At 29.8% G+C, this 16,087-nt stretch overlaps 1 protein-coding gene and 2 pseudogenes across 3 annotated transcripts; 1 reads left to right on the top strand and 2 right to left on the bottom strand.

Moving 5' to 3' along the window:
- Positions 1–465: 465 nt before the first annotated feature.
- LOC149885819 (uncharacterized) lies at positions 466–2,089 on the top strand (annotated as a pseudogene). Its single transcript, XR_016454588.1, has 3 exons — positions 466–484; positions 1,265–1,648; positions 1,748–2,089. The product of XR_016454588.1 is annotated as an uncharacterized LOC149885819 (transcript).
- Positions 2,090–4,952: 2,863 nt separating this feature from the next.
- Positions 4,953–7,923, bottom strand: LOC145192182 (uncharacterized). Of its 2 annotated transcripts, none has more exons than XM_090094008.1 (5): positions 6,952–7,895; positions 6,589–6,819; positions 6,190–6,422; positions 5,416–5,575; positions 4,953–5,314 (listed from the first exon to the last, which is right to left on the bottom strand). In XM_090094008.1, exons 1-5 carry the CDS (start codon positions 7,175–7,177, stop codon positions 5,106–5,108), a joined length of 1,059 nt encoding a protein of 352 aa, XP_089950134.1. In that variant the 5' UTR covers positions 7,178–7,895; the 3' UTR covers positions 4,953–5,105. The 2 variants fall into 2 exon arrangements, with proteins under 2 accessions (XP_089950134.1, XP_089950135.1); XM_090094009.1 differs by having other exon boundaries at positions 5,171–5,314; positions 5,426–5,575; positions 6,952–7,923.
- A 203-nt stretch (positions 7,924–8,126) lies between these two features.
- LOC145189871 (uncharacterized) lies at positions 8,127–10,921 on the bottom strand (annotated as a pseudogene).
- Between the last annotated feature and the right edge of the window lie 5,166 nt (positions 10,922–16,087).

The following is a 16,087-nucleotide window of genomic DNA, read 5'->3' as shown; positions in this document are numbered from 1 at the left end:
TGGCGAAAGCAAATTCGTTCGACACTTTTTATGCAAGACAATGATTCAAAGCACAAGGCAAAAATTACATTAGAATTCCTAAATTCCAAGAAATTTAAGATTCTAGAGTGGCCTGCGCAAAGTCCCGATCTTAACCCGATCGAGAATCTTTGGTCTATTGTGAAGAATCGAGTTTATAATTATGAAACAAGAGCAGCCAGTCGACAAGAATTATGGGAACGAGTTGAGTATGTTTGGAGTTCGATAACTGTTGAAGAATGCAAGAAGTTGATTGGTAGCATGCCTGCGAGAAATGCAGCAGTCATTAGAAGTCGTGGAGGCTACACAAAGTATTAATTTCGCATTAAAATTAATAATAGCATAAATCGCGACAAAACTGTTTACATCTCACATTTTGTTTCAATAAATAATTTGCTATAAACACTTCTCATTCATTTAAATTCAGGCTCAAAACATGAAACTACAATGAATTACCTTTATTTTGGTATATATATATTGATATATAAACATGTATTTCAATCATTTATTTTAAAAAAGAATATTTTTCAAAAACATGTAAACACTTTTGTCGCATACTGTATATATATATATATATATATATATATATATATATATATATATATATATATATATATATACATATATATATATATATATATATATATACATATATATATATATACATATATATATATATATATATATATATATATATATATATATATATATATATATATATATATATATATATATATATATATATATATATATATATACGCTGCCAGTTTCTCTTTTCTCAGAATCGTCAAGAAGTCTTTCTATTTTCTTGTTCTTTAAGAACATTGAGCACTTTCCATTTTCTATGTTCTGTTCTGAACATTGAGCACTAATTTTGTAAAATACACTTACACAATTTACATCCAATATAAAAAATCCATTGCAAATAATAAGTATTCAAGATTTGAATAATAAATAATTTGGTTTGTTATAAATCATTGCATCATATACTAATTCATAACATGTTATGAACTCATAATATATACTCAAAAAATTAGAAAACTTTCTTGTCGGACTTTTTTTAGTCACCGCTTTATTATAAACGTTTACAAAAATCCCACGGGATCTGAACGGCACAATTTTACGTCACCCTCAGATAAACGAAACAAACCCGAAATTTACGGAGACTGGCCTTAAACTACATGAGCAAGAGAGATTGACAATCCTAATACTTTTTGCAAGTTTGGTTTTTCACTTCACAACCTAGTTTTAATTGTCCGTGCTGTATCACTAAAAGAAAATAATAGCATAAGGACAGAAAAGTGTAGAAATTTTTTAGAACTATATGAATCAGAGTGGCTCATACTTGCAAATAATGCAAGGGCAACCTATGAGTGTAAAAAGGCTAAAGCACCTGAGAAACTTCCTCTTGAAGATGATGTTGTTATCTTTAGATCCTTTCTAGTCAATGAAATAGAAAAAATTTGTTGTTAAAGAATACAGATATTTACAAAATCTCACACTTGCACGCTTGATGAGTTTCAATGCACGACGAGGAGGGGAGGTTTCTAAAATAAAACTTTCAGATTGGGAAGGAGTAGAAGATGACAGATGGAAACGTCGAAATGATATTGACCAAATTGAAGATGAGGTAGTTTTTTTTAAATTACTTTTTATTTTAAAACTGTATGGGCTAACTGATGTAAAATTATTTAATTTTGGTTTAAACTAGTATAATCTGATAACCTAGGTAGAGCGGAAACTAGCATGTCGCCTTAAATTATGCTACGTTGAAGGAAAGAAAAAAAAGGGCAAATCTGCTTTAGTACCAATTCTATTTACAGATGAGTCAGTTTCAGCTATAAGACTGTTAGTTAAATATTGCACAGCTGCAAACATCTTGAGCGACAACTTATATGTATTTGCAAGTGGCTTAAGCGATCTTTATTACCGGGGATGGGACACCTTACAAGCTTTAACAAAGAAGATACCATTATTAAAGCAACCAAAACTAATCACACCTACAAGAACTCGTAAGCTCCTTGCAACTATGCTGCAGCTCCTAGACATGTCACAGGCTGAACTAACATGAAACAAGAAAGAAAAAGTGGGGTTAAACTTTCCAAAAAAGGTATAAAAGTTCTCGAGAGAACAAAAAAAAAAATACTAGTAGAGTAATTCCCATTTAACGACTTTGAGCTTTATTCTTACGGATTATGATGAAGGCAACAAGTCTTCATTTCGTTTTAATTTAGTTGTATGCTGTGATGTATTTCGCATTATCAATTATAACTCCAAGATGTTTCTTTTATGTTTTTCAATATTTTAAAGTCACAATTTTTTTTAAAGTCAATTAAACAAGAAAAAGAAAAACTAATTTGTAAATAATAATTTTCGCACTTTCGTCGTTCTTTCTGTTTATATACAGTTTTTCTCTCTTCTTTTATAAGTAAAAAAAATGTTTGCTTTTAAAAACCTCCACTAATCGCATCCAGACGCGCTTAGCAGTAAAACTACAAACCGCGACATAAATCAACAACAATGATGAAGATGTGGATAAGGTTTTCTCAGTATTCAGTATATAATATAATAGAAGCTTTCGAATCAGTATCGTGTAAAGTTGGATCCGCTTATACTAACTTTTCGATATATACAAATATTTGATTTCACTGTTTAAACGCTTCCGGGCAAATTTTAAATAAAGTCCTTAGAAATCCCTCATTCGAGTGTATTTAAGTATAATTATACATTTTAATTCAAGATTAGGGAAATTAAAACTCTTTTAGTGAACAAAGAAAATTTTTAAATTGGATCCGTTTTTAATGGATAAAGAGGTGGTCGCGCTTAATGTATGTATGTATGTATGTATGTATGTATGTATGTATGTATGTATGTATGTATGTATGTATGTATGTATGTATGTATGTATGTATGTATGTATGTATGTATGATCATGTATCAAACTTTATAAGAATTATACAATTAGTAAATGAAGAAGCTGTCTTATTTAAATCCATTGAATCACTTAGTACAACAAATGAAGAGCATTACAAGTATGCTATTGTGAAAAACATTGCATTTAATATTATAATAGATTATTCGCAAGCTTCTGAAACAGAATTTGTTCAAATATTTATAGAAAAACTAAATACGTTTTTAAAGACCATTGAAAATATTGAAAAAGCTACTAAAGGACAAACTGATATTTTATTGTGGTTTGTAATAAGGAATTGAAGGTTAACCGCCTCTAAACATCATGATATTTATACTAAAATAAATACTATTTTAAAAACACAAGGGACAATAAAACCTAAAACTACACCTCTTGTTTCTAAAGTAATTTTCAATGATAGTGAATCTAGTATTGCTATGAAATGGGGTACCCAACATGAAGATACTGTGTTTAAAAGTTTTTATGCTCAAGAAATATCAAAATATCAGGATTTTAGAGCAGAAAAATGTGGAATTTTTCTTTCAAAATTTAAAGGCTATTTAGCTGCATCACCTGATAGCATTGTATTTTGTAAATGTCATGGTAAAAGTATTTTAGAAATCAAGTGTCCATATAGTCTTCGTTATAAAAAAATATCAGAATCAGAATGTGATTTCTTAACAGTTAACAATAGTGTAATTACTTTAAAAGAAAATCATAAATATTACACACAAGTTATTTCACAAACGGCAATAACAGAAATTAAAGAATGTTTTTTTGTTGTATGGACTACCAAGGAAACTTTTATTCAAAAAGTTAAATTCAATAAAGATTATTGGAATAAAGTTTCTGCAAATCTTGATATATTTTATAAAACCTATGTTTGTCCAGCTCTTTTAAACTTTAAACCTTTAATATTTTGTTACAAGTGTGATAATTTTTTGCTAGAAAAGTATGAAATTGACACAAACATGGAATTGTATTTAAAAAGTATCCAAAGTAATCTTTTTGAAGGTTGGTTCCATATTAAATGTGAAGGTATAACTGATATTGAAAATGAAAACAATACTGAATGGATATGCTCATACTGTCTTGTTTCCTTACCAGATATGCAATAAAAAACTTTAATCATCAGAAAATATTCAATTTCTTAAAAAAGGTTTAGAACAATTTTTAACATATAGTATTTATGGTTTAGGTTTAGACCATTTAAAGTTAATTATGGAGCTTTACTGGGTAAATTTTTTAACAATAGAAGACTTGAACGAGATTTGAAATCTGTCGAATAACATTGAACTTGTTTATCTAAATATATATCAGATTTTTTTTAGTTACTAAAACCTATATATATATATATATATATATATATATATATATATATATATATATATATATATATATATATATATATATATATATATATATATATATATATATATATATATATATATATATACCCAAGTAGCAAACAATATTGGCGCAATATTGGCGCGATGTTGTTTACAATATTGGCGCAATATTGCAAACTATATCGCGCCAATATTGTAATGTCAACATTTTGCCAATATTGGCCAATATTGGCGATACAATACTGCGCCAATATTGTTAAATCAATATTTGCCAATATTGGCGGTACAATACTGCGCCAATATTGTTAAATCAATATTGGCCAATATTGGCAAAATGTTGACATTGCAATATTGGCGCGATATAGTTTACAATATTGGCACAATATTGTAAACAATATTGCGCCAATATTCGGGATTTAATACTGACCAATATTGGCGTAATATAGTTTAAAATATTATGCCAATATTGTAAACTATTGTATTGTCTGTTATAGATTTTTATTATTATATGTATATTTTAATAAAATACAATATTGTATTTTATTAAAATATTGTACTATAGTACCAATTTGCGTTATTCTTTTGGGTTAAGCAATTAATTGTTTAACCCAAAGGAATAACGAAGACTATTAGATTGTAACTTGAGTTATAGCCTAGGAGACGACAATATAGGAACCCTTCTAAAAAACAAGATTTTTTAAAATCTAATAATAAATTTATTAATGGTTATAACCAACTGATACAAATGAAAAAGAGAAAGAAAACCAAAATATAACAAAATAAAACAATCAATGCTATTTAAATACACTTTTCTTTATATATATACACTACTGCATTATAGTCTCACTATCAAATAGTGGACATTGAATTTCAATATCTTGTCGAAAATCATTTTTATCGCTCAATAGTGGACGTGGCTCAGTTGTGGTTCTATTCTTTCTTCCACCGTCTCTATCAATGGCCGTGGCCAGAAAGCTACCAATTCTTTCTTTAATGTTTTTGTCATTAGCATTTTCAAACTTTTTTTTTATGGCAGCTGTAAACAAATTTAAATTTAATAATGTTAAATAAATCATAAATAAAATTATTAATTTTGTAAATTAAACGAATAAGAGGATAAATAATTATATAAATTACCTATAACCACCTTGCATGACGTAAGTGCCGAAAAAGATTTCTTTTGTTTTCTGCCATACAATGAATATAGCAAACATACTTCTTTGGCCATTAGCTGTTTTAAGATAGCCGTAGTGAGTTGCTTATAATCGTCTCCTCCAACCGATGCAAGGAAGTTCATCTTAAATAATAAAAAAAAAAACCAAATATTATTTAAGAAAAAATAAAAAATAAAAGTAATTGATTTTGAAAAAGATGAATGGTTACATAAATGTGTGTGTTTCATACAGGTTTCCAAATGTGACAATGTGATTATATATAATGTGATATTTAAAAATGATATAGAAGAAGAAAAGCAATTTGTTACTAATAGACCCATGAGGTCAACCTGTTTTGTAGATCAAGATGGCAAATTTTCATAAATGTTTTATAAAGTGATAATAACACTAGGAAAAAAACCATACAAAATTCCTTTCAGGTTTATAAGCTTCTCATACCCTTACCCACAGTTATACAATATTAACAGATTTTTCATTCACCAGCATAGGTTGTTAAAAGTGGGGCTTCATATGACTCTAAGATTAGTAGACTCATTGCTCTACTAAATGAGCTAACTGTGCATAAAAGTTAAAAATCACAACACAATTTAGTAAGTATACTTTATATAAAGCATTTAATTCCATATCTAAATTAAAATAAATGTATCATATATATAAATGTAAAGTATACTAATTTTAAATGCATATGGAACTGTTTCTAAAAACTATTAACGGATATTAATTCTTTGATACGTACCAAAGATTCATAGGTGTCTTTATTCCTTAATTTTTCATCCAGGTCTAGAAGATCTTTTTCCTCTCTAACTGGCAAATAATTCCATTGCATTGATGGGGATGGTCCTGCTATGCTTTGATTGCAAACTGTAGGAGGCAACACTAAACCTTTTTCTAAATTGATTAGACGAGTGTTTATTTTTTTCAAATCATATTGAATGCCAACAAGCAGATCTAAGCTTTTCTTCTCAAATGCTGCAATAAAATATGTAAAATGACATAAATAAAAATGACTGACTATGACTTAAATAAAAAGCAAATAGATTAGATCTAAGATCACACAAAAAAAAGGAAAAAAAAGGTATAAACAGTACAGTCAATTAAACATTCAAATAAATAACCCATCTATGTAACTCTTTACCAGCAAATCGGGTGCCTAAAGCAGCCACAACAGTAGCCAAGCTCTGGTCAGGAGAGGGAGATATTGGTTGATAATGGTTCGATATAGATGGTTCAATATATTGAACAGCGTTACAACCTGCTAACTTTTTAGCTGGAGGCATGGGAAATTCGTCGTCACTTTCAACGGCCGTTTCAGCACTTGATGTAAACTCTAATGTTTTCATCTGTTCTAAAGCAGTTTCATAACTGTCTAAAAATATATAAAGTAAAGATGAATATAGCTGTTCACATCATTAGCATCTTGCACAAATGTAACCTAAAAGACAAAGCAAAACTAAACACTAAAACAAGCAAAAATGACATAGTAAATAACAACAATTACCAGAAAAATAAAGAATTCTTATTTTCAGATGTTTCCAGTTACTTTCAGGAGTAAGTGTGGCTTCATGAATTGCAGCTGAAAGGCGAGATGATCGTAAGTGATTTGGCCAACACACCAAACTTTCACTGATCAGCCATGACGAACAGATAACGTCCATGGCACACATACCTTTTTTTTTTTCATCAAGAAATTCAGCAACAGCAAATTTTTTAAACTTGGTTGCCATCCTTAACTTAACCCTACAATATGTGTATATAAATAAAAAAAAAATTAAAAAACTTAGTAATTAAATAAGTAATTTTTTTAATTAAATTAAAAGTAAAAAGTAATTAAATAAGTAACTTTTTAAGTTTAGTGGTTCCACTCTTGTGTGGTCAGCGTAATTAAATAAAGAGCTGAAAAAAACAAAACTGTTTAGGTTCTATCTTTTTTAAGTGCATTCTTATTGGTTCATTTTTTTAAATCATGAAACTCGTTGTTTTATTTTGTTTTTAAATTTTTGGTGATTTTAATTTCTACGAAATTCAAGTTTTAGCTAATTACAATGGGGCAAGAGTTTTAAATGTTTTCACGGTATATGGAAAGGTAAATTATGAGGTGATTTATCAAATATTTTAATGCTGGAAACAAGGAGACTATATACCCTTGAATAAAAGAGACATTTTCAGATTGAAAATACTTAAAACATTTGTTTGAACTGTTTTATGCTGCCCTTCCGTGTTATATATTTAAGTGATTTTATTTTGTTTGATTCTTGGATTGAAAAAAGATTTACAAAAAATAATAAATTTAATGAAAAGCCTTTAATCTACTTTTAAAAAATACATAACATTAATAGTTTAAAAACGTAAATTTTAGACAAAGCTTAAGAAACGCTATTTGTTAGGATCTCTCCTTAACTATGCTGAGATGCAACACTAAAAAAAAATAAAATTTAATTGGTACTATTTAATTTCATATTCATTTTTATGTAAAAAAAAGAGTTTGTTAACTTGCATATTGCAGTAAATGTACAGTGAATTGTATAAATTTGCTTTTTAAGATAAAAAAAAAAACTACTGTAAACTTAAACTTAACCTGAAAGCAAAATCTACTTTAGTGAATAAATTATTATCTCTTTCAATAAAATAATAAAATATATAACATTAGAATAGCGTCCTAACATTTGAAGTATGTTAGTGGCCCCAATGAAGTAAAGCAAAACTTACAAAATAGTTTTCTCTAGGTAATAATAGGCATTTTTCAGTATAGAAGTTATAGGAAAAGCAAAAAATTGATCAGATAGTTGACTAACTCTAAAGACATCGAGCAAAGAAGATTCACAAGGATAGGTGTAGAAATTTTCTTTTAGTCCAAAAACACGTGTAATTATCATAACATCGTCAGCATCAATAACATTTTCAATAAGGACAACTTTTCCATTATCAAGTAAAGCATAGTTGTTGGAATTTGCAGAAAAATATGAGAAACCAGCATATTCAACCTTTAGATATTGCTTTCCATAGTATCCTAACGTAGGGCCGTTACTGTGTATCCTTTTCAAACTTGCTATCAGGTTCATATTGCGACTAACATGTGTTGCTATCAACTCTTTCTGACAAACGTCGACACAACTGCTGCAGTGGCATGTGACCACTTCTTAATAATCGTTTCATAATGCCTAAAGCATTTTCAAAAGGAAATGCACTGTACTCATCAAGTGAGCCATACTGTCTTACATCATCACAAATGTGACAAAGGCTATGCATTGTGTAGCTTATGGAACTGTTGCCATATAATTCTGGCATTTGCATGACAAATATGTTTAACAACTTTTCTGCATAATCAACATGCGTTCAACACATATTTGGATTAGCTAAAATACTAATTGCAACATGCATAACATAAAATGCTGGTACAGATTATTGGTAAGATGGCTTCGTAATACTAGAGGCCCAAGGTAGCACAAAAATAACCAAAACTCTGTGGCTTTCCATTGATCAATGTCCTTTAGTGATCTTGGCTTACGTGCAAATTCAACAGTAACATTAGCTGCAAAATTTTTCAAGCCATTTGAAATTATATCTGCAATTAGCGTGCTTATTTTTACTGCACGTTTTCCACGAATCCAATGCAGAAGTAATCTTCGTGGCACCAAGACAAACTAGATGCATATATTCAAGTGGAAATTGAGAGATGTGACCAATATTAAGCTCTAACAATGGGGATACTGCATCTGGTTTGTGATGCTGAACTTGTTGGAATAAAGCAAATGAAGCATCTGTTCTCTTCAATGCATTGATATCAGGAAATACAGTTCTATTATCTACCCTAGTTCCCTTTTGAATGCATCGCTCACAACCATAAAACCCATTATGTCCTTTTATACATTTAACAAAAGCACGTGCCGGTGCATCACACACAAAGCCTTTAACATGTATGGTAAAGTGATTTTCACCTATAAATAAGCCTTGTTCCTTCAAAACATTGAATTCAGCTACAAAACTAGCCAGAAAAACAGCTGAACTTTTTGGTTTGCTGTTGCCACAAAATATGCTAACTACAAACGGTTTATAAATATTGTCGCCAAGTGTAACACTGCAAAGCATTGGCCAAAACTGTTTTCCCGAGCTCTTATACAAAGGCAATCCATCAATGCTAAACAATAAATTGACTTTGCAGCTTTTAATGCTGTTAAACACTAGTAAATTAGTTAACTGATGTTTCAAACCAAAATAAACAAACTCTGCTTTTTGCTCATACATGTCTTGCATGATAATAATGTCAGAACTGCTTTTTGTTTTCAATAAGGTTCTACTATCTTTGGGCAAATCTGGATGTTGTTTAGACAAGATCTTTAGTAAGTCTGATAGAGCACTATGTGTTACGCTGTGTTTGACTGACCAGCAAACAAGCAGTTCTTTCAAAGTAACCTCATCCTCAGCCTCTTCATCGTCACTGGAACAAGAAGGATAATAGCCTTGCTCATCATCAGTTACATTACAGTCATCTTCGGCATTGTTAGTCAAATTTGAGGATTGGTTTTCATCAAAAGATGATATGTCACCAAACTCAACATTTAAGGATTTTAATGTATCTTCAACCAAATAATTGTTATAAGAGTTTTGAGATAACATATTATGATTAATAGATTTATCACTAAAGTTTTTTGCCCTTTCAAAGTCACAGTTAAGTAATTCATTCCTATTATCAGCATTACTTGCTGAGTGAATTTCACTTAAATGTTGCTTAACTACTCTTCTAATATAATGTGATTTAGCAGATCGAGTTGAACTTATTGATTTTTTCATTACCTAAAAAATTGCATGACATTATAAAAGTAAAGTAAATATATATATATATATATATATATATATATATATATATATATATATATATATATATATATATATATATATATATATATATATATTCAATATATTATACCAGAAAAACAAATATAGGCAGTATTACAAAATTGTTATTGGTTATACATAAATTGAAAACCTTATAATAGTTAGAAAATAAAGAAATTAGATTAGAAATGAAGAGTAGATGAACCTAAATCTAAATTTAATAATACCTTATTTAAAATTTATTAATTTAAGAACTTAGTAATGTGTAAATAATTTACTAAATTATATGACGTATTTATTACTTAATTGATTATCTTTAACACAATAAATAGAATGCAAAAACTATATCTTACAGATGCAACCAACTCAAAATATTTTCATATAAAAGTAAACTTACTATTTTAATTTTGATACTTATATTATAGCAATATTTATCCACTTCTTCTCGTGATGCAATCTGTTTTAAATTGATTACAACCACCTCTTCTCGTGATACAATCCGTAAATTTTCAACTAAAAGGATTTCTTTACTTTTACCACTTCTTCTCGTGATACAATCTGTTTCAAAATAAGTTACAACCACTTCTTCTCGTGATTCAATCTGTAAATGTTTAATTAAGAGTACTGTGGACATTAAAGCATAAAACCAAAGGACATTATGAATATCAGATGTTACGCATGCGTACCAATATGTAAATTGGCAATATTGGCCAATATTAGAGTAATAATAACGAAACAATATTGGGCCAATATTGGCAAACAATATTGCACCTATATTCGCATAGCAATATTGGCCAACATTGGCATGCCAATATTGCGCCAATATTGGCATTCCAATATTAGTAAAACAATATTGGCGTAATATTGGTATGCTAATATTGGCCAATATTGATATGCCAACATTGGCGCAATATTGTTTGCCAATATTGGCGCAATATTGTATATCTTGGCCAATCTTGGCCAAGATACCCAATATCGCGCCAATATTGCGCCAATATTGTTTGCAACTTGGGTATATATATATATATATATATATATATATATATATATATATATATATATATATATATATATATATATATATATATATATATATGTATATATATATGTTTTATGGAAAAATATTTTTTTTTTAGTAAACAAGGTTACATGAAAAAAGTATAAAATCCAAAAAAACCCCACAAAAATCCAAAAAATCTTAAAAATTTATGAATAAGCTAAAAAAAGTTATTATTATTTAACTAGTGGGTTTTTCAAATTTACTAAACTAGCAATAACAACAACTATTTCATTAAAAACAGGTAAAAGAAGAATTGATTGCTGCCTTTTTAAAATATGAAATTCTTTCATACGCTTTATTGCTTGTTCAACATAAATCCTTACAGTGACAATATTTGATGTATTTCTGACATCTTTGGCTGTCATCTGGTTGCCCTTAGCTGCACTTGGTGGTATGCATAATGTACATTGCTTCATGGCCAAATCTGTTTTTATTTTGAACCCTCTGTCAGCCATTACCTGATCTTTTGGTTGGAGCATGTCTAGAAAACCAGAAACACGTACAATAAACACATCAGAGGCACGTCCCACATAAACTGGAGACATCCATGATATAGCACCATTTGGTGTTATTGCAACTAAAAACTTTACAGTGCAATGATGTTTATAACTACTATATAAACAAGCTCGAACACTAAGGCTACTTGGAGTTTCCATAAATACCTCAGTGCAATCTATTATAGTACGAACATTAGGAAAAAGCTTTATAAAACATTTTGGCAGAGTTGCTTTAAATTGCATCGAAGATGGCCATATAATCAGAATACTCAGTTCTTTTGACATAAGTTTTATCCAAGTTAAAAAGATTTGGGATACTTTTCCAGGAGATATTTGAAAGCGAAAACTTAAATCTTCTACCATAATGCCAAGGCGAATTTTCATGAGAACTAAAAGCAACTTTTGCTCTAGAGATAATTTTCTTTTGGGTCCAGTTTTATGCAATTCAACTAAACTTGGATCAACATCATAATCAGGAGACAATAATATTGCCTCTGTTAATTCAACAGAACTTGACCTTTTTCTTAATTTCAAACTTTTGTTGCTGCCATCCCAATACGTCATAACAGAAGCTTTATGTTTGAGATAATTAAAGACACTTTTGAAAACTTCAGTACTCACCAAACCTGTAAAAAACTGCGCATCATTTTCACGTGTCAACTGGCAGAACATCATTGGAACAGACAATAGAAATTCACTAAATGTTGCTGTTTCTTTTTCATCTGCAACCTGTAAATTCAACTCAGAATCGCCACAGTCAACACTAGAACTGCAACAACCATCTGTCAAATTAGAATTTGTTTCTTTCATAACTAAAAATTTTTTAGAATTATTAGTTGAGTTTCGTGGAAATGGTACTTTTCTTTTTTTGGTGTTATTATGGTGTTAGTAGAGACTTAAAAACAAAGTTGGATCAGGATTATCTTTTGTAGGTTTTCCGTCAAGGAAGTGATTTGAACAAACAAAAAAGTTTTTAGGGATAACAAAATCTTTTATACCAGTGCTAACATGATGTATCAATGCATTTCTTCTCTCTTTACATGTTGGTAACTTGTGCATTATTAAATTTCCTTCAACATTGTTATGTTTTATTATTTTGTCAGGGTATCTTTTGTCATTATTACAGACACCAACTGCACATCTGCTATGACTTGGCATTATATTACATACTAGGTATTACTTACTAAATGTTTTTATTCTAAAAAAAAGGGAATAAAAGTATATTAACAAGTTTCAAACTTATAACTAATTTTTTAAAATGAGGTGACAATTCAATGTAATAAAATATATGCACTAAAGTGAATTGTTGATTTAAAGTTTTTATACGTTATAGTCTGTACCATTTAAAATACTAAATGTGTAACTTTACTGTTCAATAAAAAATATATGTATAATTAAATAAAAAAATGCATAAACTTATTTTATAATATAAAATTTAAAACCAAAATAAAAGGCATAATATCACTTTTTTTTTTAGTTTTAAATTGTGAAGATATAATTTCAGTTATAAGTTCCATAGCAGCAAAAGCTCTTGTAACAAGTTTAACTTTTTTTACCAATAATTTTAAACCAAAAATAGAATAAATATCTATGAGTTATTTTGAACTTAAATTAAGAATATTTTCATACTTTTTATGTGACATTTCGCATAAAAACGGAAAGTTCAAAGTTCAACTTGCACCCCCAAGAATATTTTTTCAAGATGGCTACGCTAACTCCAAAATCATCTATACAAAACAGTTTAATATCAATACCATATTGTATCTATCTATAACTGAATTAGAACCCAAATTTGCTTCAATTTTATATCAGCTATAAATACCAATACTCTCAAAACAATAAATAAACGATATTTTATATTGTTGATTTACATCTAATGATCTTTATTCTCCATAAACAATATTAATTGGCTTTTTTGTTTTTAGGTAGACGATGTGAATGCATTATTTGTAACAAGATATTTAAGGTGAAAAAAGCAGCACAGCAAATCTTAAACAGCATCTGTGATCAGTCCATCCTGAAGAATTTAATCAGATAGCATATGAGATAAAAGAAAAGGTTAAAAAAGAATTGAAGAAGAAGCTGGTGTTTCGATGGCTGACAGCAGAAAATCAAAGTGCATAAAATACCCAGTGAAGAGTGTGAAGCAATATGAGTTTGACATGAACTTATTGTGAGGGCTGATCGATTGCTCTTCTTGATTCTGAGATATAGAAGGAACTCGTGGAATACTTAATGCCAAAAGCAAACTTGAAGCACTCCACTACCTTTGCCGAGAACAAAGTGCCTCTGCTTCATCACTCTTTTCTTGTAGCTTTAAAGGACAAGCTAAAGTCCAATTTCTCTGACTGCAAAATGATGGCATTCACACTAGATCACAGGACTTCAGTCACCAAGGAGGCCTATATGGCCGTGACAATGCACTACTTAACAAAGAAATTTAAGTAAGAACTTTTTTTTTTCACAAAAACAAGCTAACTTTTTTACTATATTATTAAGTAGCTGAAGTACCCAGCACTGCCTAGGACATTAGGTTAAAAAAGCTTAAACTCTGAACAAAATTGAAAGCACTTAAAATTAAAAGGCACTTTTGTACCCAATGCTGTGGTATAGCTATACTTATAACTTTTGGGAACTGCACTCATTTAGGGTTATATAGTTTTAAAACTGATAGGTTTGATTGTTATAAACCCTTGCTTAAAATATAGTTACGATTTTTCTTGTTTAAATTAGTTCAGACAATCTGGATTAAAACAGTATGCAGAGCATGGATCACAAGCTAAATAATTGTTTGAAAAAAAGCATCTGAATCAGACCCATTGCTTTTATTAGCTTTCAGAACAGTAAGAGAATTGTCATCAAAAAAGCATAACTCTACAAATTAGATTACTCTCCTTGAAAATGAGTGCATGTCGCATATATATCTCCATTAAAGCTTCCAACCTATTGTGAAACCCGATGGAATATTCACCTTCAACTCATTGATGCCATATTGAGAATGAAGTACCATCTTCTAAAGCTGAAGTTTGACAAGTTAGATTTCCATGATGTTATATCAGATGAAGATCAAATGGAACTTTTTGAAGAAATACTACCTGTTTTGAGCTACATCAAAGATTTCAGTGAATGGATGTCATGTGACACCCAACAAAGGATGCATCAGGCATTACTCAAGTTCAAAATACTTTTTGGATTTATTGAAAGATTTGTTGCTAAGGAAAACTACAGTGAATCTGCAAAGTTATTCTTCTCTGAAGTACTTAAAAATCTGCATGCCAAATTTCCTTTGAAAGGTAGAGGAATCTTTCCACTTGCAGTTGGGCAACTACTGAATCCCTTTTGCAAAGGACACTTATTGGGAACTACAAAGTTCAAGGATGATTTAGTTGAGAAGCCTGTGGCAAATCACCCAACAACAATGCAGACTAATAATGAAGACATAATATCTCCAAGCATCTAGAAGAGAGAGTCAAGGACGTTCAAGGCCTGTCTAATGATGCTTTAGAAGTGAAGAACTTGTTTCTAAATGAGTTAAGGCCCAATGACAATGATATTTTTTCATCAAATGACTTAAACCACGATTACTACGTAGGTTCATCCATTACTTTGGTTTACCAAGAGCTGATGAGCGTACCTGTCCTTTGGCATGGTGGAAGGCACATGAACATCTTCTTCCACTCCTTGCTGATTTGGCCGGAGGATTCCTTGGAAAACCTGCGACATCTGCATTCTCAGAAAGAGCATTTTCTTAGGCTGGGCAAGTCATAACAAGAAAAAGATTCAATTTGTCACCAGAGCTGGCAAGTCAGTGATTATTCATCAAAGGCAACTATTCCAGACTGTCACCTTTTGTTCAAAACTGGTAGCTCAGCAAGGAGGATATGAAGATCAGCCCATGGAGGAAATACCATCATCTCCACACTCTCAATGTCAAACCTACTTTGAAGTTACCCCTTCACCAGCAATCTATGACAAAAAAAAGCCTTGAAATCCTTGAAAAGAAAGAAAAGGACTGTAAATCTCATGAGCCAAAGCCTTCTAAGCAATGAATCAGAAGAGACAAACGAGTTTTGAATGCTTTATTAAGATCTGTTATAGTTTATAATCTACAGTATTATTATGGAGCATTTCATTTTATTGTATCTATGAAAAAATAAAATAAATTATGAAGAATTACTTTGTTATATTTTTGACAAATATTTTTTGACACTTAAAAAAATGTCATGGTAATTGACATATGACAA

Source organism: Hydra viridissima, unplaced genomic scaffold, assembly GCF_058129835.1.
Source record: "Hydra viridissima isolate aposymbiotic clone 2 unplaced genomic scaffold, HvirCarnegie_v1 scaffold_7, whole genome shotgun sequence".
NCBI lineage: Eukaryota > Metazoa > Cnidaria > Hydrozoa > Anthoathecata > Hydridae > Hydra > Hydra viridissima.
Note: the sequence above shows the minus strand (reverse complement) of the source record. Positions and strands in the feature narration are given on the sequence as shown.